The 27,428-nt window shown below is 37.7% G+C and overlaps 1 protein-coding gene across 1 annotated transcript in view; it reads left to right on the forward strand.

The window, feature by feature from the left end:
- Window positions 1–27,428, forward strand: part of plxnb2b (plexin b2b) — a 183,112-nt gene that overhangs the window by 104,001 nt on the left and 51,683 nt on the right. The window contains 10 exon segments of the mRNA XM_038280425.1: window positions 14,750–15,879; window positions 16,858–17,046; window positions 17,188–17,313; window positions 18,766–18,866; window positions 20,076–20,202; window positions 20,735–20,894; window positions 23,036–23,147; window positions 23,652–23,760; window positions 24,731–24,832; window positions 27,141–27,236. Of these exon segments, the coding sequence (XP_038136353.1) occupies window positions 14,752–15,879; window positions 16,858–17,046; window positions 17,188–17,313; window positions 18,766–18,866; window positions 20,076–20,202; window positions 20,735–20,894; window positions 23,036–23,147; window positions 23,652–23,760; window positions 24,731–24,832; window positions 27,141–27,236 (2,250 nt within the window). The 5' untranslated portion in view covers window positions 14,750–14,751.

Raw genomic sequence — 27,428 nt, forward strand, 5'->3', positions numbered from 1 at the left:
AAAATTATTGAAGCTCAGTCAGTAAAGTGTTTGCCCTCCCTCTGTTTGGTCCCCTCGCCTTTTCCACCTTTTTCAAAGCTGTTTGACAGAAATATTCATTCACCGGCAACATTTTTGTAAAGATGAATCAACAAAAACTGGGTGTAATTTTGAAATGAAGCACACGGCTTGTTTGTTGTTTACAAAGAAAAATCTTAAATTGTGATCCTTATTATTTGCAGAATTATTTCCAGCTTCCATTGTTTAGGGAATTACTTTTTGCCTAACCCATCGAAGTTGGATTGCAATTTTAATGTCCAAGAAAATCTTTTCAGCTTCTCAAAAAATATCAATACCATTAAAATCTAGGCTTTGACTAGGCCATTATTACACACAGTTACACTTTGATCTAAACCCTACATTTGCAACTCAGGTTATATATTTAGGATCATTTTCCTCAAAGAGGAAGATATATTTCTCCAGCCTGAAGTCTTTTATGGTCTTAAACTGTTTTTATTTCAGCTGTTGTTTCAGCTTCATATGTCTCCCAATTAGCTCTGACCAGCTTCCTTCACCCTTCAAAAGAAAAGCATCTCTACAGCTGGATGCTGCCATTTGTTTTAAAATGGGAGTGCCGTGTTCATTTTGATGTGCTTTTAGGTCTCACTTTACCTGACCACCTTTTTGAGCCTGTTACCTGTTTAAGGCGGAGCTCATGCTGTAGATCTCTGCAGCTCTTCCAGTGCTACCTTTGGTTTCACAACTGTTTCTCTGATTGATGTCTTCCTTATCTGGCCTTTTTATTCTACACAGACTGCTTTGTCTTCTTAAATTTATACCATGGATTTTATTTATAGATGTTGCAGTAAAGGGGTCTGAATGCAGATTTGTACCACATTTCTTATATGTATCTGCAAAAACAGTTTCAAACCCTTGCATGCCTCTTTTTTTTCAATTATAAGCTATGCTTCGTTGGTCTATCATAAGAAATCTTAATGAACTACATTGAACTTTCTGGTAGTAAGTCGACTAAATGTGGGATGACCATGCACAGCCAACCTTCTCCATTGTTTTGCTGTAATAATCTGCTTTCAGACACGTGACGTCCACACTATCAGGTTCAGCCATTGTCCGAAGTTGCCTTTTGCACACAACGGGAGTTTATCTTTGTTAGACAGCAACTCATTATTGGAAATTTTCCATGCGCAAGTCTGCCGCAAGTGGCAGAACCTGATAGAGAGAAAATTAATTAGCTATTAAAATCTTTTTTTTATACTAGCATACTGGGAATGATTTACTCATAATGATTTTGCAGGCATATCAGTTATGACTGTATCTTAACTCGCCTCAGTAAAAGTTACAAGCAGTGCGACTGTAGCAGAGGACAGTTGTGGAGTTTCTGGACTGGGCTTGTTCAGATATTATTTGCCTCATCAACAGCAAAATCCTCATAGATGGTCCTATATTGTTACTGTATGGATTGTCACACAGTGGGCTTTAGGTACAGAAGGTGGGAATAGCTTGTAAGAAGAAAACCGCTTTTCAGTAATAGCATTTGTTGAAATTAGTTACTAGAATTGGATTAGTGGAGCTGAAATTAACAGTAAAATGTTAATCAGCCTTTCACAACACTCAAAGCTTAGAAAGGGAAAGAAGCAGAACCCTATTAAAACAGATCATTTCATAGTGTAATTTTGAATGACTCTGAATAAAATCTGTCTGAATTTAAATACCAGCTATCTTCTAGGAAACAAAAGCAGGTTGTTTTCACGGTGTATCATTTAACTGTCAAAATTAGGTACATTCAATGAAACAAGGCAATGGAGAGGCAGCCAAGCACTCAGCAAGCCTTCTCTACTAGAGACCTTATCTGCATTTCAAAACTGCTGTAGTTTTAAGTTTTTGTTCTGTAAAATACTTTTATTTTATTTAATTTTTTTGTTTTCAGTTTCTTCATGCCAACATAGTGGTATGCAGTTCTGCCCCCTTTTCCCACCTACTGCTACTCAGCAGCCTAAAAGATCAGCTAATTATTATGTTTCTAAATGATTAATCTGTTCCTCATTTCTACCTGTAGATTAATTACTTGGTCAGCAAAAAGTGTTTTAAATGTGTTATTTTTTTTTTTTTTTACAGAATTTGACCTAGGTGAAACTCAAGCTACGCCACTAGAGGAGTTCTGAATGGAGTGTTTCTGAAAAGTGTTGATGGAAAGTTTGATATTGAACCATTATAAAATACAGTTTGGGCTTAATTTCTGCTCAGAGTTTGTTCTTTAAGTAAGCATGATTCTGAAGTCTGCACACATCACATAATGAAAAAGGTTTACTAAATTAGTTGGCAAATATTTCTAGACCAATTTAATGATTTTGTCTATAGTCATAAGAGAGCCAATTTCACTTTGCAATGAGCCTAAATAATAGTCTCAATCAACTTTGTAGAGGAGAGCTGCAAAAAGTAACAACATGGTGAGTAATCTCAATTTTAAAAGGTTTCTATTTTTTTAGATGTTGGTATAAATTGCTCAAAATAAACATGCATTAATAATTGTTTTTAGCAGCAGTAAGAATGCTAATTGTTTCTCCGTTCAGTTTGTATTTGGTGTTTTGTAGATTTGGATAAAATTAGTTTTAAACCTTTGCAAATCAGGATAACTGACCAAAATCCACCTTATAGTACCCCCGCTAGAAGAATTACACCATGAAACATTAATAAAGCAAATAATAAAGATAATTACCAGAGTTTCTCCTATACATCCAACTATTTGTCATAATGAAGGTGGTTAAAGGAGTAGAGGTATTTTTTTCCCCCTTATTTTACTTTTTTACAAATTCTATTTGGAGTTTAAATGTAAATTTTTGGCAGCATTGCATGCAATACGTTTGAACACAACTCCCATCACTTTTCCAGGCATCCAATTAAAAATAAATCTGTGAGCATACACCTGCATCTGCCTGTGATAATGCTTGGAAAGTTGCCCTAAGATTGGTATTGCACAGTTAACAGACAGGTTAGTAAGGCGGAGTTGCTGCACACACTGGCTTTGTGTTCCCCCTTCATTGCAAACACAGCTTTGATGGTGTGCATTTGAGCCGTTCTCCATCATTGTCTGGTAATGTCATAGCGGGCAGAGGAAAAGCTACAGCAGAAAAAAGGGGGTCAGAAAATCGGGATGCAAACACCTAGTCTCCACCTTTTCAAAAAAACAGATGGGGGAGAACTTGCTTCCAATTGTTCTGACTCCTTTGTGCAACAAAAAAATAAATAAAAATGATTGATTTGCAATATTTATTGCTACATGAGTATGTTCAGCATTTTACAGCGGACTGAAAGATATTATTTTTTAAGTGTCAAACATTAATTCTCTGCATATAGATTTGGTCAAATGGATGAATTTTAACGGCCATTGTTGCCCAAACTTAAAGCACATATTCTGAGCTAAATTTGACTGAAAATGATTGGAGCATTGTATAATAACTAAGAAACGTACTTTTCAGGAAAAGGAGTGTTGATTATTATCAGTATTTCTACTGGTTATTGATATTGTTTTGGTTTTTTTATACAGTTTTAATGCTTTATTTTTTTATCTGTTGATGCATGTGTAAGCTGCTACCATATATATGATATTCCCATGGGATGATGTCAGTATGAAAGCATGTATGCCATGAATGGTATTAAAGACTTGCCTTTGTATCCATGTGCCACATTTTTTTAGCAAAAGTATGGGTTTTGAATGTTTTCCTGACATACTCATATTTAGAGTCTCACATATGTAGTTAAGCTTATCTTAACACGAGAATCTCCTGTTGGTGCATTTCAACCCTAAAACACACAGTATTGTAGACGTAAACATATCAGCTTCTTTAATAGGGAATATATTCAGTATTCTGGCAAATTAATTAAAACTGTAAAATTAACTACATGCAGTGACTCCAGCTGCTCACTACTACAAGCTTCATTTTTTCTCCTCTCATCCTATGCTTGAAAGGAAAGCAAACTGCCATATTAAAGAGTTCCTTGAAGTCAGAGCCACTAAAAAGACTGAGAAGTTGTATCTTAATGTTACCCATTACATAGGTTTCATGTAAATATCTGCCGGGGAGAAGGCGAGCAATCCGTCACTATGGGATCAGTATTCCCCTTGGAACCAACTGAAAGCTGGCCACTGAGACTAAACCACATTACAAGATACCTTCATGGCTCATTGGCGTTTATGCTCGTGAAGTGAAATCATTATAACCAATAAGGTGTGTAATGGATTCCTTCCCAGCAGTCAGTCTGCCGGCTTGACTTCTTAATTGTCACTGCATGAGTGTTGGGACATGACTGTGCACTGTGTAAGAGCAGGATGATGAGCAGGGTATCACCTCAGGGTGGTGTATGGATTAAGGAAGCTGCCTTCCAACTGGTTCAAGCACACTTTTCAAGTTTCTGTGTGCAAGAGGGAGCTTCCAACCTGCTGAAATGCCCTTTAGCGAGACACTGAGTTATTACCTGCTTCCTTTTAACTCTAACATGAGGAAGTGCAAAAGAAACTGCCTGTAGCCATCAGTCTTGTGTCAAACTAGGTTAAGATTGGAAGCCATTAGTTGATGATTTGATTAGTGGATAGATGGAGAATTAATAGACATATATATTTTGCTAATCAGATCTTCAAGTCATTCATCAAACAAAAGATTGGAGGCTTGACATTTTGTGCATAAAAAAAAAAATTATTGCATCAAAAAAATAAATAATGAATAGTTTGATTGATGGTGAAAATATGCCTAACCGGGGTCTTAGAATGAGTGGCAGTTTTCATATGCTGCTACAGAGATGTGTTTTTTTTAACATTCAGATCCCTGAGTGAGTCAAGGAAATGAGCTTGTGCATGTATGGCAGGCTCCGACAACTGTTTGTGTGTATTATGGCAACCGTCTGGACGTGGTGGCTATGTCGGGCCGAGGATGCATTGGCTCCTGAAAGTAGCTCTTCTCTGCCAGGCTGGGCCGTTTAATCAGGTTCCGTACATCCGCCAGCTGTGTCCACACAGCAAACAGCCACTCCAAACCACTGGAGAGCCGCAGCATCCAGCTGGGGAGATGGCGTCGGTGGGGGGGCAGGTGGTTTAGCTGTGGGAGATTAACCAAATCTGCCCAGACAGATAGAGGTTGCATTTGTGTGTTTATTTGAAAGAAAAACAAAGATTGAAAGATTACAAGAGACTGCTGAGAAAAGTATGTGGGTGAAAATTCAAGCACCAAATTTGTGTGTGTGTCCAAAGGCTCTCACAAAATGCACCCAAGTATGTGCGCGCTGCACAAGTAGTTTGTGTGTCTGAGCCTGTGGTTTTGTGCTTTTGCTGCTCAAGTGTCCAGCTGGCTTAGGGGAGATAGCAGGAGCCTTAAAAAATGGTGACGGAGCAGTAAACAGACACGCAAACAGTCTATCAGCCCTAATGAGGAAAAGTGCTGTGCCTAAATGGATGGTGTATGTGTGCGTACATGTTAGGCTTACACCTCCTGACTCATGGTCATACATCACAGCAGACAAAAACACAACACACACACACAAGGACACACAGAGACAAACAAAGTAAATACACGTTCAATTTGGGACACGGGGGGCTAAAAATAGTAGCTCAGCGTGATCCACATACTCTTTGGGTCACGGGCCAACTTTAAAGATGTTAACATATTTAGGCCACAGCAGCTGTATCCCTCTGAAATGGTCGTCGCTCATCAATCCCCTGCCTCTGCTTGGTGCCCTGAATACAATGGCCTGGCTGCCTGCTTTGGTGAGCAGGCTTCTCCTAGTCAGTCAAATTGAAATAAATGAACTGCCAGCCCTGACGGCAGGGTAATTGTTCATATGGAAATTGGATTGCCATCGTCACGCCAGCCTCCCGTTGCATCTTGTGAAACATCGCTGTAAGGATTGGACAAGAGTGTCTGCATGTCAAAAATTTTTTTAAGTAAGGGCGAATAGAAGACGAGCAGATAAAGAAACTCCCTTTTCATGTGCCTCGTCTTTTAACAATTCTTCTTGGTCTGCCCATCCTATTGCTGGTGACAGGGAAATAAAAGACAGACCTGCCCCATTTTTTCTGTTTGTTGTTAAAGCGCCAGAACCGTTCTGCGCTCAATCGACCCTGCTCATGAACTCGCATGGTGTAAGAAAAAAGGTAAGGAGTTTTTAAGCAGCTGGTTTGGTGGAAGTGTCATATGTTGCCATGACAATAATAAATTGTCATGGCAACATATGATATAACTTTTAAACATAGTGGCATCTCAACACCAAATCAAAGTTGGATATGCATGGGATGCATTTTTATCTTCCACCTTTCAGTTCAAACACTGTTGAAAATAGTCTTGTTATGGCAGCGTAGTTTTTCATGAATATTTCTTAATTGAAGTATGGGTCTGCACGTTATTTATATCACATAGGACCTTTTTTTTCGATTGCAGTGACTGTTTGCTCATTTCTTCAATCAAGTGTTGAAACTTTGTCCATTATACTGTATGTCCCTCTTGCTGGATGGGCTTGCTGCAGTTGATGTCCACTGCTGACACCTGTTACTTATGTCACAGTATGTCGTCACAATATCTTCCATTAATATAACCATTGAATGATTTTCTGATGTCATGCACCCTTGAAATATTTGGACCTTCCATCTTTACCCATTTTTCTCACAATATATCAAGCTCGAAATGAATGAAAAACGTCTATGAACGGAAATTGTCACCGCTGCCAGATTCTTAATTAGATTTATGTCTGGACTTTGATTTGGTTGTTCTAACCTATGGCTATGCTTTGATCTGAACCATTCCTCTGTTGGTTCTTGCTGGAAAGTGGACCATCATCCTACTCTCAACCCCCTTGCAGCCTTTTATATTTTTTTTCTGGGTCGCAGGTTTCCTTCTGGATCGTTCGATGGTTGATCTACCACTTGAAAACCTAATGAAATTCATTGAGGTTTGTGGCTGTAACGTGACAAAATATTGAAAAGCTGAAGGTTTATTAACTTTTTTCCAAGGCATTATATTCAACCCCCTCGGCCTCCTCCCCCTGCATTCCTCTCTGCACAAAATTGCACCCTCTGGGGACTGGCCAGTAATTTAATTGCATTCTGCTTTTTCTCTTTTCACATCAGTGAAAGCCCTTTGATTATGAAGATATTCCCACCAATTCATAGTCTGAGCCCGCATCTGGTGAAACCAGCTTCTCTGTAATGAAAGTATTGAATATGAATGATCCCATCATGAAGGATATCCTTTTATGTTTTCAGTGTGGCGTGTCACTTATTTATCTATTACATCCTTTTCCTTTCTGTCTCTGTTTTTAATGAGCAAGGGCATCTCTGGTAATGATCTAAAACTTGTCAGGTCAACAGTTTGAAACTTATAGAACCACAACTGATCCTCCCTCTCCAACATTTATCCTTTCTGATCTTTAGCTCACTCTCCTAGTCATGTTGTTACGTCGGTTTCATGGCGAGAGGACTAGTCGATTGGCATGCAGGCCTCCATGCTGGGTTTTAGTGCCCCTGTGTCAAATAAACTCAGCATGGCAGTTGGAGGAGAGGAGTTTGTGTGTGTGGTCAGAGGGGGATTACTTCATCAGCACTCCAGCCTGAGCCAACGCATTGACTGCTGTGTGCACATGTGGTTCAAAACCTGGGTGAGGCTGAGTGCGTGTCGCGAGCACACCTGCAATTTTTCAATTATCTGTCATTTTCCTCTTCTGAGAGCTGCCTCTCTTGTCTCATCAAGCTCTAACTTGTAGCAAGTGACTAAAGGAAATTGTGTTTTGTGTGCCAACAAAAGGCTTGTTTGTGTGTGTGTAGTATTTTGTAAGCCAACTAAGTAACATGCCTTTATGAGCTCTGTAAGTATAAAGTGTTCCCTAAGAGTTTTTCTTGTTAGATTTATTTTAACGGCATCCAAACTAATAAACTTGAGGTACAACCGGAATGTCACTTCCTTTAATCAAGTGTTCCCAGTAAAATTTATTCACCAGCTCAAGTCATTAATTTTCAGTGGGTTGCTCAGTTGGCGAATCAAGTCCAGAGCTTTGGGTGTAAAGAGTATCAAATAATTCAGAATGTATTGAAATCTTTTCTAATTTCTTTGGAATAGTTATTATTTTAGAGATATACCAAATGGATATTACTGTTAGATTTCAATCTGCTTATTCTTGTCCAACTTCAATTTCTCTTAAAACCCTGTAGTTAACAATACTGGAAAATTTGTTTCTCTTTCTTGCTTAAAATTGTTGTAGGAAGCAGTTTAAACCCTGTGAAATAAAGAAAACCATCTTATAGTTGTTATTAGTACAATTGGCTCCTTTAGCATTGCTTTTTGTAAACAGCAGCCTGTGTATTTCCAGCCAAAAACTAAAAATCTATTTTGTTTTTTATGAAACACAGAAAGTTAAATCTTAGGCAGATAAGCTTCCTATCATGTGCTTAACATTCCTGTTAGTTGCTCAAGTTTCCAAAACAATATTCACAAAAATATCTTTACACAAGGCTCAAAGGTGCAGTTGCTGTGCAGTTGTGGTGTGGGGATGCTGTAAATAGTCACTCACTGAATGCCGTAGTGAGGCTGGCCCAGCTATAGAAGATGTGCTGGAGAGAAAAGAAGTTCATCTAGTTTCACGCTCTCACCAGAACTTGTTCGGCAAACTTGCTATGCATCTGCATAAATATGCTTTTTCTTCTTTTGACATCTTAGTGTTTCTGTTTTTCCCTTTTGTTTTGTACAAGTCAAGTTAGCTTAAGTTGGTGAGGTGATTTTTATTTTAAAATTCACCAGGACCTTATTCTGTCAGGCACCTGACTTTTCCTGTTTGCCATGCGAAATTTGTGAGCTTGATGCAGAAAGGGGGAACAACCGAAACTGCAAAAGCTTATGTGCAAAATGGTGCTTCTTTTCTCTCTCAAACTGCTTCCACATTGTAGATTATTTTCATGCAGTATCATTTCTGTATGTGGCCTTCACTGAGTTTCCAATTCACTGCCCATTTTCTGTTCAGAATCTAAAATTTGGGAGATTTCAATCTGGAGCTGGCCTCCCACTGCATCCGTAGTTATTACTAACCATATGTTTGGCCACGCCTGTTGGGTTGCTTTGTAATGCACTAGATGCCCTGTTGCATATTTTTTTTAAATGCAAAATTAACTTGAAGAAAGAGTATATTCAAGCTCAAGCCATCATTATATCCTTTGTCCAAACAAGTAATATTGTTGCCTCAGGCGACTGTAGCTCATTGGTAAAGTAATCATGTCTGAGTGTCCTTGGGCAACCACTGCAGCCCCAGGTTGCATCTGATTATGCTTATGAGTGAACAAGTGTGAATTTGAGGAACTCTGTAAGGTGCAAATACATAGTAGAAAACTATTTTGGAGTTTGTGACCATTTTTAATGACATTTTTTAAAGAGTTCTATTGAACCCTGATGAGGTTAAAAAGTGACTATACAACGATTAAGAAGAATTTACTGTAAGCAACACTTTAACTGGAAGTAAATTAAAATTATTTGAAACTACATCTCTTCTACATGGTGCTGTAGTTTTTACTTTATTAACAATCTTTGCATCAAATATTGCCACAGCTGGTGCTACACAGCTCACACACCAGAACAGCTGGTGCAGTGTGTCTGAACAATTTGACAAAATGGTGATATTAGCGCACAGACTATAGAGATTATGTGGTAGTACCTAAATTATACATCCTGCCTGCTGTGCTGTAATTAAACACACATTCATATAAATGTCTTAAAGTCACTTTAGAAAAGGTGTTTCTTCCATATTCCAAGCAGATTTATATCCTAGACAAAGTTGAGCACTAAAGCATTTAACTAGATGATTTAACAGCAATATTTTAATTAAGTATACTTTAACCAGTAAATGTCCATTATATCCATCAGAGAAACTCCACAAAAAGATTTTTGACGGATTTCTAGATCTCTAGGATGTTCTGTATTTACTGTGAAGTAAAACCTCACCAGAAAGGTTGAAAGAATAATTTAATAATGCACAAATATGGGATGTCAAAAGAGCAATTGAGAAGCTCCCGCTGTTTAGCTGTCCATTTGATATGTCTGAATTAGCTGGCAATATGTTTTTTTTTTAAGTGATTTAATTTTTTATTATTTAAAACAGTCCTACTTTAGTTTAGTTGTCAATAAGGCCTTCTTAAGGCAAGAGGAGTAAAAACGTTTTGAGTTTTTTATCCGTACCTTGTTGGCAAATTTACTCAGGGATTTAAGATGTTTTAAGAGGATAATATTTATTTTCTTTGCACTTAAACTGAGGGAGGATCTATTGTTACCACATACTCATTCAAGCAGAAATAATTACCTTTTCTAGCATGGAGACTTGTTTCTTCAATATGTTCTGTTAAATGTAGTGTAATACAAAGATAAATTAGATCAGATTCCTAATTCAGGGTCAGTTCAACACCTCCGTGAGGCTCGCTGTATTCAACAATAGGTTTGTTTTCTTCACAGGATGACATTTTTCATATGTGCCACCTTCATTAGCACCTGATGTGTTTCATTATCTCCATTCCAGACCATTTAAAGTGTCATTAACAGGAGGCTGGTGTGGCAGAGGGCCTGCTAAATTTAACAGCTTTTTATTTATTTTGAATGGCCACGTGTTGAATTATATGCCCAGTTGCCATGCACTCTCATCAAAGCTTTCAGCTATGTGGAGAACAGAGGCGTGGGCTGGTTTGAAGAGAATGGGTCCTAATTCACCAGTACCACCCCTATTAGGCAGCAGTTTGTCCTCAGCTCTTTAAACCCTTTATGAATCTCATGTTCAGGATTATGAAAATAAAAGTGGATTTATGGAAATGTGTCCTTTTCTGTGTGCCTAGATGAAATGGTGACAATGGTTTAAGCAACAGGGAGGCTGGGTGGTTGGAACATGTTCAAAAATACTATTTGTGGCTTTGCACAACCTCATTTTCTGCTTGTTGAGGTCAATTTGGTCATTATCCAAAGTCTTCAGTCTTATTGTAATTTAAATTTTGTTACCTTTCATTCGACAAAAATTATGGACCTTATAGGAAATCCTGTTATTTTGTAAATCTTCTGTCTATATCACTCCCACTGTAACTGGAGCGTGTAACAAAAGTAATTTCCCTCTGGGATTATTAAAGTATTTCTGATTCTTATCCATTTTCCTCGTTTTTTTTGTTTTTTTTTTTTTTTCTCTTGGCTCTCTGGTGTGTATTATGTTGATCTCTTTTCCTATAGATTTTCACAATTGAGGTGGTGTGTCTGCCTAAAATTATTTCGTTCTTATTTAATTCTATTGTAAAAATAATTAAATCCTAATGTACTAGCATATAATATCTAGCATTTAAATACTTGGTAGATGACCTTCAATTATGTATTTTCTACATTCTAAATGTACTTTTTTGATGTGGCATAAACTGTACTTTTTTAGATTGCTCTTCATATTGTGTCAGATTTTAATATCTTTACTTTTTACTGTATATTCTAGTTTAAAACAAAAGGTAGATTGTTTTTAGTTTAGATGAGAGCAGATTGAATCACAATTTGACATCTTTGACATGACTATACCAAATTAGGGTTGAATTAGATTTTTCTGGAACTGTTAAACAAGACAATAAAACTTTTAACAGGTTTTAAAATTTTTACTTGCTGTCAGCATTTATCTGTATGTCAGAGGTGTTGTAACACTGTTTGTGTTGGATAAACGGTCTTACCATGTAAACAGACCAAGCAATGAGCTCAGATTTTTAAATTGGGTGGTTTGGTCTAGTGGTTAGGGCATGTTGCTTCCCTCATGCCTGGAATCTGGAGGTTCTGAGTTAAAGTCCCACATACTCTCACAGATTGCCACTCTGGGTCCCTGAGCAAGACCCTTAACCCCACACTGCTCCCCAGGCACTGCACAATGGCAGCCCACTGCTCCCCAAGGGGATGGGTTAAAATGCAGAGAAGGAATTTCGTTGCTTTGTACTTAAAAATAAAGTTGAATTCTATTCTAAGTCAAACTTTCTTCCAAATATATCTAAAAATTAACTTAAGACATTTCGTAAAATGTATCAAATAAAACAGTTTTCTTACATCCCTGACTTTACTTTCAATACCTCACTGCTTCTGAAAATGGTTAACTATAAGTTGGTTGTTCCCATGAGGAAACGTCTCATTGTCAAGTGATCATAGCAGTTCTATGTTGCCCTGAATTATGGCATATTCACAAATGGATGAGAACAAAATTATTTTTATTATTATATTTTTTTCAATCACCTGTAATATTCAAAATTGAAATCTGAAGGGCTGCATGACAGATTCAGCAAGAATTTGATCAACAGCAAATTTGTCTGAACTCGACCCTTTTTTTATTTTTTTGGAAGTTTAAGTCTGCCTTTGCTTTCCAATTTGAATACTGTATATTCAAGACTCCTTAAACATTGCACTTTGTGAAATTACAAATTTGTTCCCAGGAAAGGTGTTGCCCAAGGTGTTTTAAATCTGTCCTCACTATGCCGTGCTTCTAAGAGCAGAATTTATTTCACTAAGAGCAGCTCACCGATGTTTTTATTTTATTCTGATATGTTAAGGTTATTTTATTTGGATAGCTGTATTAAATCATCTTTCTAAATAATATGTGCATTTATTAATACCAGGTAGTTATGTTTTGCTTATTTTCCCAAGAATTTGAGGCAGCACCAACGTTTTACAGCCTTTGCAGTTTTTGTGCTGTTTCCTTGAAAGCCTGAACGTTAACGTTTTTGTGCCGCTTCTTCAAGCTGAGACAGGCTCATTATTGCAACTAAAAAGTTATTTAAAATGTATTTTTGGTCACTTTGAAAATTTAATGTTTATGCTTCTCTCTCTTTTATTTTTTTGCCCACACTGCAGAATAAGTGTAACGTGTAACCCCAAGAAAACTGACAAAACACTGACTTCCACTTTAATTAAAGCTGTAAAAAACAACCACACATATTTATATCCTGAATAAACGGATTATATTGCACTACTTCAAGTTTAATGGAAATATTTTAAGCAGTGAAATAAAGGGCATGATGTTTTTATGCAGCGAGATTGGCTAAGGTGGGAAGAAATATTGTAGCTGTTACTTGAAAGAAAAATAAAATGAAATCGATTTGTGGGCACTTAAATGCAAATGAGTGTTTCTGGTGAAATTAACGTGCTCCCCCCCTTGAGGCAAGTTTCTAATCAGTGGTCTCCCTACTTAGCGGAGTAAACAACGACAGGTTAAGGCAATAAAACACAACTTTCGTTAGGGGGCTTTCATTTGCCAGAGTCTGCCTGTGGATTTGACTTGCAAGCTGAAATGAAAAAGGAGACTACTACCGAGTGAGGAAGCTCAAAGCTGCATTCAAACATAGACGCACATTTGTTGTGTGGGCAATAGCTGCTGCAAAACCACCTGCAGTTCCATATTTACCACAGCTTGGGCAAACAGCAGTGTGCGAGGGCTCCGCAGGCACCTGCTGTGTCCCGGTACATGATGCTATCTGTACGCCACAAGGATATTGTCTGATCATGTTTTCCTGAGACAAAACTGTGTTCTTCCTCAGCACCTTGTTTTTGGAGGTGTTTGTGTGCTGAGAGGACAAAGTGCAAATGAAACTGGCTGAAAGCCAAGGACTTTAGGCAGGTCTTTCACTGTTACAGTTTTAGATCTCATCCTTGGCCCTTGGCTCTTTCTTTACCTCCCTAAACAGAAAAAGCGATAGTTTTTGATATTAAGTCAATTAAATCCAAAATGGCATGGCCTTTTTATAACTGCAGCTCGTATTTGAGTCACACACAAACACCTACACTACATGCTGTTAGCTGGAGGCAGTTTTTAAAAAGGTTTTACCCTGATAACTTAACTCTAAAAATACCTTTATGTTTGAAAATGTGAATCACAGTTCACTATATTAGTGTTGCTGAAGCAGTAACCACTTTGTTTTGTGACCTCAGGGTGTAATGATACATCCTGCTCGTGGGGAAAAGGATGAACTAGATTTGGTTTGCAAGATTTTGGAAAAAATAGAATCTCCATGTTTGTTTTTATAGGTAGAAATTTCACAAATTAAAGGGGGGGGGAAAGTGTGTTCTAGCCAAAAATAATGGCCATTTTGACTACACTATACACAGATGTTTTATTTTTTTCTCCATTCATTTGGTCTTAATGTAAAAAGGTCACACAAATACCAGTACTTTTGCTTTTAGAGTCCTTGATGATTTCATGAATTACTAACTATATCTTTAAGGAGTCACTTCAGTATTGTCCAGTTTCGGTTCGATCAGTGAAGTAGCAGAAGTACAGTAGAACTAGGTCTGCTGTGAGTTCCAAATTCCACCACAATCTAAACATTGCTGAAGTTAGGAATTTCCCAGCCTGAATGAGTATTGAAAAGATGACTCATTCCTTCCCTCCTACCTTCCTTCTTTCTTTCCTGAAATATGTACTTTAGCCCAGTTTATAAGGTACTAATCTCTTTGAGTGACAAAACAATTTTTTTCTAAGTCTTAGGAATCCAAAATTATTACCTTACCACAACCTTAAAGACACTTTTAGTATATGCACTGATGTGTTGGGATAGGCACCAGCACCCCTCGTGACCCCACTCGGGACAAGCGTGTAAGAAAATGGATGGATGGATGGACTGATGTGTTGGGGTTATGTTAACCACCTGATTACTGTAGTAATGTTTTTAGCGTTAGTGTGTTGATATGTGCATTTAACTTCATAAATAATAAAGTACTTCCTTCTCTCCTGTTCCCAACAGAGATGGCAAGCTGGGTCTCTCTTCTTCTCATCCTCTTATGCCAATCAATATCACAAGCCCAGGAGGAGAGCAGCAACGCCCCCATCCTGGAGTTCATCTCTGAGACCTCCATTAATAATGTGGTTCAGGACCCCCAGACGGGCCGCATTTACCTGGGAGCAAACAACTCCATCTACCAGCTCGGGCCTTCCCTCAAGCCTCAGGCCCGTGCCACGACGGGGCCTAAAAAAGACGCACGCAGCTGTACTCCTCCACATACATCCTGCCAGGACACCAAGCTAATGCCCAACCTCAACAAGCTTCTGCTGATCCATCCATCTAATGGTTCTCTTATAGTCTGTGGGAGTCGGTACAGAGGCATCTGCTCCCTCCTCAACCTGTCCAACGTGGAACAGGAGATTCATTACAGTGACAATAGAGGAGAGAGGACTTATGTAGCTAGCATAGAGGATAATGTGAATGTGGTTGGAGTCATGTCCTACTACACAAAGGATGGACAAAATTTCAGCGTGTTTGTTGTGGGGAAGGGCTACGGAAGCTTGGACAGTACAAAACTCATTAGCACAAGAATCCTTGAGAACTACAACGACTGGGTCGTGTTTGAGAACATCATTGAGGCTTCAACAGTACAGACAACGGCTTTTGTTCCAAAATACTTACATGATTTCAGGCATGCCTTCAAAGAGGATGGTTTTGTGTATTTTATCTTTTCTCGGACCCTTGACGGTACGGATAACAAAAACCTGACTTTTGTCTCCCGTCTCTGTGAAGACGACCATCATTACTACTCCCACACAGAGCTGCAGTTAAACTGTGGTCCAGAAAACCAATACAACAAAGTTCAAGCAGCTTTTGTGGCCTCTCCAGGAAAAGAGCTGGCAAAGGCCATGACTGAGTCAATTGATTACGGGAAGGTAAATTCATGGAGCAAGGTCCTTTTTATGGTGGCAAGTGCGGATGAAGATGAAAGTAAGTCAGCTCTATGCATGTATCCCATGAACTCAATCAACGAACGGCTGGTGGACATCATCAGCGCGTGTTACAGTGACAGTGGGAAGATTTCTGGGTCTCCAGCTGTGGATATCCCCTACTCTTCCAAAACAGAAGAATTCTGCACTGCAAACATTGGGGTAAGTGCTCTATAAAAATAATATTCATACACCTTCAGATTTATTATATGTTAATATTAATCTGTTAATATGATAATTAGCACTTCATTCCTTGACATAATTGCTTTCTAAAATTAATATGACTTTTTATGCTTAGAATATGCACTATAAATGGCCACCCAGGAATCTGTAAAGAGTAGGCACTTGCAAAAACACTCCTTGTCAGATGATGTATTAACATTTATAAAATCTCCAACCAGAGTACTGGTCTGGCCCAAATTATTCTTACATACCATGACAGATTTAGATTAGTCAACCAAGGCGTTTTAAAGTTTTAGATGATGACAATTTCAAAATGTTAAAACATTTTAAACAGGAAAATGTCATGTTCAAAATTATGGTAACCCATTTACAATACATTGGGGAAGAGGTTTTAGTTGGATCAGAGCAAGTTATTTGGTTCTTATAATTTCTGAATTTTTTTTAGCATTCCTCCACCGGTATTGTTGTTGATCATGCAAGTCTTTCATGCTGAAGGGCCTCTATGCCATAATTTGCCCTATCTTGGTTCTACCCAATTTAGGCCTCCGGCTGGGCCAGTACAATAAGATGCTTTAAATGTAATCAGTCAAACCTCTTCCAGTAAACTGTAAAATGTTTTAAATCATTCTTAAAGTTACTTGTATATTTTTTTTCTTTCCCCACACTGAGCTATATCTTTTTCACATAGGCTGTCCAATCAGGCTCAATAGGGCTTTTTGGAGGGGGGGGGGGGGTGTGATGTGACATTATATCTTTGCTTTTTCAATGGAGAAAAATAATGTATGTTAAGTTCTGTAAAACCAAAAAGTATACCACTATACAGATGGGGTCAATATAATTTATCCACAAAAAAGTGCAGATTAATTTGTATTCAAGGAGTATTGCATTCCATTATGTTCACAAAAAAGGAAGGATAATATAATCTAACATGTCTCTGCATTATTGTTTACTTTCTAGAAAGACATGTTGAAAAGCTTCAAGTGTGGTGCAGATTTTTTGCCATCCCCTTTGGCAAGCAAGCCAAAATTTGCCTTAAATGCCAAGGCAGTGTGGACCACTTCAAGCCTACTGACCGCTGTGGCTGTTGCTGTGGAGAACGATCACACCATTGCTTTCTTGGGCAACAACAAGGGGGAGGTCTTCAAGGTGGTGTTATTTCCTCAATTTTTTTCCCTCACCTTTTTTGTTTCTGGTCTTTTCTCTAACCCTCCATCAGAGGCAGCTGGTGTGAGGTTAAAAACGAGGTTCATGTCTGACAGTGTTGGCCTTTCATTCTTCTTTTCCCAGGTACATCTCACGGCAGTTGCAGAGGAATATGGCAAGGCTCCTGGCGACACTATTGGGGAGAAGGTTAACAAGAACCTGTTCTTTGACCTCAGTCACAGCCACCTCTACATCACCACAGAGAGAAGGGTATGTTGTGGCATGCTTCTATCAAAAACATAATATTTAAACAGGTTAAAAACATCAGAGGTGGTGGTCCTCTTAGACAGCAGCTGCTTTGAGCTGGAGCTCACAGCCAATTGCAGTTTCATCTCAAATATCACTGTGATAAAAAGATGTGGAGTCCTTCAGGTTACATCCATGGAGGCAGTAAGGGTCCTTTTTAGATGTTCATTTTTATTAAAATGACTAACCTGGTACCTAAGATGTTTTTCTTTTATTTTTAAAGAAAATATCATCCAAACATTGCATTCTTTCTTCTTATGCCTGTGTCCTGACATTTATTTCTTTAGTTGAGGTGAGGCTTGGACTCTTCACCTTTCCAATCAAACCATATTAGGAATTCTGCTCCTGAAACAGTCTAGGAAATTAAAGTGAAATTATATTAACTAGTGTTATAAGCTATATTCAGTCAAATTTCTTGGTCCCTTATATCAATTAGTCATTTAAAGAAAAAAGAGTCAGAACACAGTTCTTACAATAAATCTAATCCATCCCGCTCACATGCTTAAAAAACATAACTATAGTTTATAGCTTGGCTGCAAAATATTCCTCCTGATATTAAAAATTGTATTTTGTTTATTTTGTCCAAACTGGATCTGACCCAATGCATAATATCTTATTTTTTTGCTGTGTTTTTTTGTGCTTTATACATCCTTGGTAAAAGCTAATAAAATAAAATCAACAGAGGCATTCTTAGTCAACATACAGCAGAATTGCGATATCCAACACCATATTTTGACAAAATGACTGCACCGTGTGTAGACAGCCAAACTGATTTTAACTTTGATTTCCTTCATTCAGTCGTTTTCAGCCAGTCTAACAGCAGAGAGATGCAAGGTTAAAGGGTGACTTGTACTATATCAAAACAGGTTTGAATGACATGATGTTCAGCTGCGTTGAAAGCAACAAGCGTTCTTAGCTCTGCCAAGCTCAGTCGAAAGCGGCGCTGAATGCCAACTTTTTTACAGAAAGGCAAGATGTGAATCCTTTTAAAATATGGTGAATATTTTTAGACTGCTTCTCCTGGAACACATTCATGGTGGTAAATAGTTGTATCAGAGCTGGATAGAAAAAAATAAAATATGCAACTTTCTCTGAGAAATACAAGAGCTATTTCATATAAATTTTGATGATGGTACAAGCACTTAGTCTGAAAAATACTGACAGCATAGAGTAGCATCTAATGGAAGTGCATGGGGTAATTACATAGGTAGTTCCTTTCTATCAGCCAATACAGTAAACATTTACTGAATGCTCCGAGTAAATTGTTTCAGTAATTGAACATGACCTTGTGCTTTGACAGGAACACTCCTCTAGCAAATCAGAAGGAATTTCTAGTTGAACACCTCCTGTTTTGTGCAATGGCTCCCGCGAGGTGCACTGTTTGATCCTGTTTTATTCTATTTTGTGATCCTGAAGATCACCAAGGTGCCGGTGCAGACATGCCTCCAAAAGACGGACTGCCAATCTTGCATGGCACTGAGGGATCCTTACTGCGGCTGGTGTGTCCTGGAGGGCCGGTGAGAAGCTTGCATTTGCAAAAACACGTCTGCATGAACCTACAGACATATATGCACTAAAAACACCTACTATACCATCTATAATATACACAGTGGGATATTTGTTCGGTGTGTTTTGTTGCAGACACTTTTAGTATCCCGTGGTGTTTATATTCCATCTTCTGTTGTCCACACAGGCGTAAGGAATTAAAGCTGTTTGTCAGCATCATGCAGTGTAGCCAGACTGCAATTTACTCTCATCAGCCTATATTTATCAGGGTCTGCAGAGTAGAAAGGTGTGATTGTATCATATGTAACACAGGGATATTAAAGTTTTTTGCTAGTCTTGATATAAAATGTATGATTTAGGCAGTGTTTCACAGGATAACCAATTGTTGATCTGTAAGTCTGTCTACTTTAACAGAAAATAAAGAATACCAGTAATGTATAGCATTAATGTAAGTTTGGGAAAAAAAGTGTAACTTCACTTAAAGTCATCTTTCCTCTCAAAAAGTACAAAATAATTGATTCAAACTATTTAGATGTTTTGCTTTATCATGATTTCAATATATCCTGAAATGCTGTTCTAACTTGTAAGACAGAGTTACCTCAACAGCAGTGATGGGTGGTGTTCCTTCAGTTTCCATAGATGCTTTTTATTCCTGACTTAAACATTTTTAAACAACATATATGTTTTTGTAAGTAAGTGCAGTAGCCTTATTTCAGCCAGCATGGCTGGGCGGCCCTAACCTGTGGTCCTTCTGACCCGGGAAAACCCAGTCAGATCATTTCTCCTTATTCTCATTCAAAAGTCTTTGTACTGCAGGAACATATGACTGAAAACTTTGCTTGTATCAAACAAACTAGTAATACCGGTTAGTAAATGGGGATATTAATTTCAGAGTTTTAAGAAAATAGTGGGAAAAGGTCATTGTATTTCCAGTTTCTTCCAAGAGAGAGTCAATAGTCTTCCTTATATGGTAATTTTATACACCCTAAAGCTTAAATTAAATAAAACTATTAATGAGTCTAGAAGCATTTTAATGGCTTTATGCTTTTGAAAGTTTTTTTTTTTTTAAATATACATATTTTTTCTTAAGGTCAGTTTGTTGTCAATCCATTATTCACAAAGAAAATGTAAATTCTGCCACATTCTGTGGCGTTGGGGAGGAAATTGTTGAGGGGATGTGGAGCAGATTCTGAAGGAGGTTGTTCATCCTTCATTTGCAGGTGTACCAGAAGGTCTGAGTGCCGCCGGGCAGAGGAGAAGAACGGCTGGCTTTGGAGCCCCGGGCAGCAGTGTCTCAAAATTGTATCCTTCCATCCACAAAACCTTTCCTGCAGAAAAACTGGCAAGGTAAATGACTCCTCATTTACTCAGTTCTTTTATTCCTCTCTCTGGTTTAAATACTTTTTAAACTAACTTCTGTTATTTGAGTTATCTGGCCAACTGTTTACACTGTAAGTCAGAGATCCTAGTCTCTGGGTCTTCCTCTGTATTGATCCATCCAACTTTCCTATTATAACCACAATGGTTTATTGGGACGTTCACTCTAAAGATGGAGAGACTCTCTTATGTGCTTTGCTTCTAAAATGGTTTTCCCCATTCCACTGCTTTCATTTTTTTCTGTCCCTCTACTTCTGACTCACTTGGATTTCCATCAAAAGCATGTCTCCTCCTTTCTTACTCTCAATCAATCTCCCGTCTTTCAGAAGGAAATTGTTTCTTGTTTAGTGACTGCTGTTTGAGAGGTGTTAGAATCATTAACAGAGCAGAGAAATTAACTCTGGTCTTTTTTTAATCAAAGTGTGTGTGAGGAGCATCATTGATTTTAGCCACAATCAATTGATTGTAAGCACTCTGTGTTTTTTTTTTTTTTTTTAAGCAGATCCAGATCAACATCCCGTCTCTTCCTGCTATCGGACCCTCTGACCGTCTTCAGTGCCACATCGGATCATTTAAAAGTGAAGGCTCCATGTTTGACTCCAGTCAAGTCTCCTGCGATCTGCCACAGCCTTCACTTATCCCGAAAACACCTAAGGACAAAGGTCTGGCCTGTCTGAACAGCCTACTTTTTAGTGAAAAATTCAGTTTATTTGAGGTGCCTTGCTAAAGTATCGAAACCCTTTTTAGCTGCTCCACATTATGTTACATTACTGCTTTATTCTTCAGTGTCTTTTATTTGTATTTCTTATGTAAACGAACACAAAGCAACACATTAAATATAAATGAAATTAACAAATAACTGTTTAGTTGCAGTAGAATTATACATGGTGTTCAAATTAGCTTTGCCTTAGTCCTCGACACGGCCGACCCGGGTTTGAATCCGACCTGTGATCCTTTGCCGCATGTCTCTCCCCCTCGCTCATACCCCCTTTCCTGTCAGGTTAATGTCAAAAAAATACAAGCCACTAGTGCCGTAAAAACTAAAAAAAAAACTAAAAAAGATTAGCTTTCCTAACATAAATTCAAGCATCTTTGTTTTATATGAAGCCTCATAAACCATGATACTCCCAAGAAAAAAAAAACAGAATCAGTGCTTTGTAAACCTACTGTTTGCTGCAATTAAAGCTGCGAGTATTAAGGGTTGGGTTCAATCTGCAAAGCAGAGAATAACGACAATGTATATACTCATTCTTCTTTTTAAGAACATATATGGAAAATGAATCCAATCTAAACAAAGCTGCTGTAGCAAATGCAAAATAGTTTTAACGGCAACATGGTGAAGTATGTTACTTGAGGTAATTAATGAGGCTCTTTCCCTCATCAGCAGACCTTAGGTAAAAGAGAACCGGCAGATTTTTTCTCTACATCAATTCAGTAAAGTTTTTTCCAGGCAGGAATGGAAGAAACAGGCACTAAAGCCTTTTTCCCTCAGCCAGAGGAGGAATAATTAGAGACAAATATATGCTGCTTGTGAGTAAAGTTGTTTCTGTCATCTTCTGCTGTTACAGAAGCAGGTGAGTGAACACGGTACATAGAGGAGAGGGTTGAAATCTGAAGCATGTTTTTGTCACTGATATAATCAGTTTGTCTGAATTTTAAAGTCCATTCCAGCACATTAACTCAGGTACAGTTTACTGCCACATGGGTCTGTAATCAGTTAAGTGACACAAACTTATTCCTAGCTAAACATAAGCAAACAATTTTATTATACCAACAAAAAAAAAACAACTAAGATTTGTTTGTTACCTCTTCCAGAAAAATAACTACTATTCCCAATTAATAACCATCTGGTTCTGCTGCTTACAGCAAGTCTGTCCACCTTTTACATTTGTCATTTTTATTTTTATTTTTGGGAATATAATTGTCTTCCACTCTCTATATACTTTGGAGTAACCATTTTGCAGGGAATAATTCACAACAGGACAAATCACGAAATCTGATTGGTTTGTTGCTGAGAAGCCAACTGCATGGGTTGACAAGTGGTCTTGTCAATATTGTTTTTTAATGTTTTGTTTTTTTGACTTGGTGATTCAAAGTCAGGAGGCTCCAGTTGCTAGTTTAGGGGTTTGTCATCATGCTGTAAAGTGAACCTCAGTTTAAAGTCTTTTTCAGTGGCATCATACTTCCCACAGTATAACACTGCCACCGCTATGTTTTAAAGTGGAAACACTGGTCACCAATATAGAGTTTGAAAGTTCCATGTTGTCTCATTTTAGAGCTTCATTAATATTTTCTGTTCTTTAGTTAGCTCATTGCAAAATGCATATGGGACTGCTGGTTTTGCTCCCCTGTTACTCTTCTTACTAATATTATAGAAGGGTATTTTTTATGTTTTTTATAATTATTTCCAGCTTTGTGTCGGTCTATCAAGAATTATAAATTATTTGGTTAGACATTTATAATCTCTGTTGAAGCCATTTCTATAGTCCTAGTTTTAATTCTGTCATATGAATTTTAAGATAAAAACAACATATTTCAAAATGTTTAGATTATCTTTCTATATCATGACAGAATCTATAACTCCATGTTGTTTGTTTCTTGTGGTGTTTGCATATTTTTCTGGCTGGTAGACACTCCTGAGTCAAAAAAACAGAAGATTTGCTTCAGTGATTTACAATTTCTGTTAAAGACTGTTTTTACTGGACCACTAGTTTCTCTAGACTTGATGAGTACATGTTAAATTTGTGCTTTTTGTGCCATGTTATTATCTTCAAAGAGCTTAATCATAATACTCTCTCCTTAGATTTTGTGGCTGTTTCAGTTATGGTTTCCGTCAACGAGACAGTGGAGCTGGCAATGAGGGAATTCAAGTTCTACAACTGTGCTGCCACTGTGAGGAAATCAGAAAACACACCGTGAGTAAGATTGTTACCTATCAGTTCTGCTCCGTCACTCAACAAAATGCACAGTGACACTGAACATGGCATCGGCTTGACAAGTCTGATGTAAATTTATCACCACGCATGAACAGATGAGAGATCAAGGTTCTGTTTGTAAATTGTGATGCATGGTGGTTTTGAATGCACCTCTCGCATTTTTTGTGCCTTTATTACCAAACTGAGGAAATTGCCTGTGTTCCTTTTTCATTAATCAAAAAATTAAAGTCGATCACACCCGTCCCCCCACCCCCCATCCTCCATACTTTTTCTTCATTTCTTTCGAACTGAGGCATTTGTGATGAACGAGCTTTGCTTATGTGAAGTTGCAGAAATCCATTTCAATGTTAGCTGCATAGATTTTTGCGCCGGACGCTCTCTGATGAGTTTGCATGTTTTCAAATTTTGTTGGCATGTGCTTTTACTTGTGTGCAATAATCTAAAGATGTATATAAAATGCTTTGATATTATTGTGTCTTCTAGGTGCACAGCATGTGTAACTAGTCCATGGGGCTGCCAGTGGAACACGTATGATCACATGTGCAGCGACCAAGACGACAACAGCGGGGGTCCTATCATTAAACACCGTAAGGTCAGTCCCAGCAGAACGTTCATGTGTTCAACCACTTGGACTTTGTGCATGTGAAATTACCCCAGACTAGGTCATTTTTTTAATACTTTGTTCTGATTCTTGTTTTGTAATTTTTAAACTATAAAAAGACGTAAATACATTTAATTAAGATATTATGTAAACCGACAAAGACTAGTGGAATTGGAAAGTTGAAAAAAAGACATTTCTATTTACGATTAGATCTGAAAAGTGTGATGTACATTTGTATTCAGCCTGTTTATTCTGCTAATAAAATCCCCTGTAACAACCTGCTTTCTGATGTCACCTAACCATCAAACAAGGTCCACCTTTGTGTCTTTAAATTATGCTGAGATGTCGATATCCACACCTGCTGACAGAACATGAAAGGAAAGCCTTAATTAGAAATTGCCATGATGTCCAAAGTTGCTCTGGAGGACTAACGGAGAAAAACAGCTCAGACAGCCACATGCTGTACAAAGTTTAGATTGTGAGGGGAACATTTAAATACATGCCACACTTTTCTGTTTTTTTTATTAAAACAAACTGAAAAATAAATCCTCACTCGTTCTCTTTGTGTTTTATATAGGTATGCCCTGTGTGGTGTCAGTTTGTGACATGTAATACTAATAGATTTGGTTTATGAGGTGAATTTTAAAAAAATAAATAAAGTTAAGGTGCACAGGGTATGCATACCTTTGTATAACACTATATCTGATTATCACACATGATGCAGCAGCAGAGTAATGCACAGTCTTCCTGAAAATTTATAAAAACGCAAATCCCTCAATCAGCTGCCAACATCCTCTATAACAAATGCTAAGGGCAGAAGATATCAATTTACAAGTCAGCAGATGTTCCAGCGATACACTTATCTGTTGCCACAGATGAGGGCTTCTGTTAAGTGGCTTGCATGTTTGAAATGCAGATCATTTAAAGCGGGCATGTCTGACTTGCTGTCATGTGTTTTCAGGGATTAGAGTGTCCTCTGTTTGAGAATCCAGATCCAAGTCTGATCCCAGTGGGCATCAAGACTAAGATCAGTTTTGAAGGGATCAATTTAAGCAACTACAAGGTAATGTATATTCTTGGATTAAAACAGCGCTTTCTGCTTCATTAAAAAACAAAAGCTACTCTTGAGCAAAAAGCTAAAAGACGAAGCAGAGGCTGGATGTGTTAAATTCCATTAATCAGCTAAATCACAACAGGAAGCCATTATAGGAAAGTGAAATGGTAGATGCACTGTATTTATCTGGCTCTCTGATAGTTTTATTGACCGCTCAAAGTGCTTAGAACACAAGCCACATTCATACGCATTTATGCCACATTTTTATGTCTTACATAAGGCACTTCTTCCATAACAGACAAGCTGATACATCAACTGAGAGATTTACCAGTGTTACTAAGAAAAAAAGTCGACATGTGGGCTAGACTAGCCGATGTTTAAGGACCTACCTTCTGATTAATGGTGCACTCCCCGTGCCCTCTTTAGTCGTCACTTCTGATTAAGACTTTATGATTGCCAGGACTTTATCCAACTTTGTGACCAAACTTGGCAATTCTGTGTGCTTTTATCAGAAGCTGTCTGATCCTGAAGAATGTATAATGTCACCTATAATTTGCTAACAGTATAATCATCTCAGTGTAAAGGATCACTCTGCATGTATATTTTTTCTATGCTAAAGGAAAAGGTCAGTTATATAGCACATAGCAATACGGCTTTTATAAGGATCAGTAGATGCACCTGTAGCTGAGTCTGATTTTGACCAATGCAGATGTTTTTGTGTGTATGTGCAAAAATACTCTCAGGTGTCATACAGTTCTACCCCTACAATGCTCCAGTCTTATTTTATAGAAAAAGACTAAGAGATATGCACAAAAAAATAAAATGTTTTAACTAAATATGTGCTCCCAAAAGCAAACAAAAAGGTTTATGCATTGGCTGATTTTTAGACCTTAAGATCGGCATAAGATCGGTGCAATTTATTTTCATAATTTACTCTGAAAATAGTATTGTAGAAAAGAGTCTATAAGGAGATATTAAAATTATATTTTTGAATATTTGATTAGTTTTACTACAGTAGTTTTACTACAGAATTATGCTACTGCTAATTATGCTATTTTATTTGTCTATTGTATTTTTAGCTTTAAAGGCATCTTGCTTTTTCTCTTTGTACTCTATATAAGCTACTGGAACCAGAATTTCCCTGAAGGAGTAATCCCAAGGGATACATAAAGTTGAGTCTAAGTCTATGAGAAACAGTACTGGCTTCTTAGTGTGCTATTCAAGCATAGTGGTATAAATATTTTCAAGTAGAAAATGTGGTTAAAAAAAGTACACAAGCATTAGGGATCATAGCAGCCTTAAGAGGACGGAAAATAAAAGGCCAATCAAAAGTTTGCGCTGGATTCAGAGCTTTTAAAGGCACACAAACGTGTGGTGACTTTAAACTCAGATTACTTTTAAGTAGAGTTGGATTAATACTCCGGCCAGTCAATATTTTTGGCATATGTTGGTGTTTTTTTTCTTGTATGGTATTGGCCGATATATGCATATGTTCACGACTGGTTATTGTTATTAGCAGCCTAATTATACTTATTAGCAGCCGTGCCTTAAGATCACTTGAAGCGCATGCATTTCCATTTCATCCACTATCTATTGATTATGTTTGTTTTAAATTGTTAATGTTTCTTTTTATTAAGTTTAAGACTTTTGTAACCTTTATCATTATCATTGTTGTCATGTAAATAGAGGAAGAGAAAGTGATATCGGTCTGAAGAATAAGCCTAAAATAAACAGCAGTACGTATATAGGGTTGTTAGTATGATGTCAAAATAATTGTTACCAGCATCAGCATTAAAAAAAACTGTACCGGCCGATCTCATTCCTGAACCTGAGACTTCTTAAGAAGGGCTAAATTAAGGGGGAATTACTGGGCTGTTTCCAATCGCTCCAAAGTCCACTTTTCAGACGAGAGAAATTTTTTTATTTTATTCATCAATCATGGTACCACAGTATGGAGCAACAGTGGAAAGGCACATAACGCAAACGCTTAAGGTTTATTGTAAGGTTTCCACTGTTGTTGACCTTCATTAGTATTTCTGAGTATTCAGGCCAAAAGTAGAATCTAATACATACTTTTCAGAATGTCCTCTTTTTTTTTTTTTTTTTTACTGAAATCACAGTACTGTCTCAGATAATATTGAGATTTTCTGAGAAACTGCATTTTGGATTTTTAATTTGGTATAAGTAACTATCAATATTAACTTAAATAAACACTTCAATGCATCTCTTTGTGTGTGGATAATTCACACATTTTCATCAAGATGCTCTTTCTATGTGAATGCATCAAAGTTACGGTTTCCTCTCTGTGGTCACACAGGGTCGAGTTTTCACCATCGGCACGGAGCTGATGAAAAATGTAGAGGAAGAAGTTATCAGTGAAAGCGAGTCGTTCTACAATTTTAGCGGCTTCAATGTAAGTATATCACAGCAATATATTTCAGCACAGCACTTTGGTGTTTTCCTCAGTTTTGGCAGCGATCCTTCTCTACTTAACACACTCCTAAACTACAGCTGGGTTGTGGAGCTTCTGCTTAGTGCACTTTATGGTGTTACATAATGAGTTGCATATAGTGTTGCAAAGGCATCATTTTTTGCAGCGGATCAG

This window comes from Cyprinodon tularosa, unplaced genomic scaffold (assembly GCF_016077235.1).
Source record: "Cyprinodon tularosa strain WSP-4 unplaced genomic scaffold, ASM1607723v1 ctg16, whole genome shotgun sequence".
NCBI lineage: Eukaryota > Metazoa > Chordata > Actinopteri > Cyprinodontiformes > Cyprinodontidae > Cyprinodon > Cyprinodon tularosa.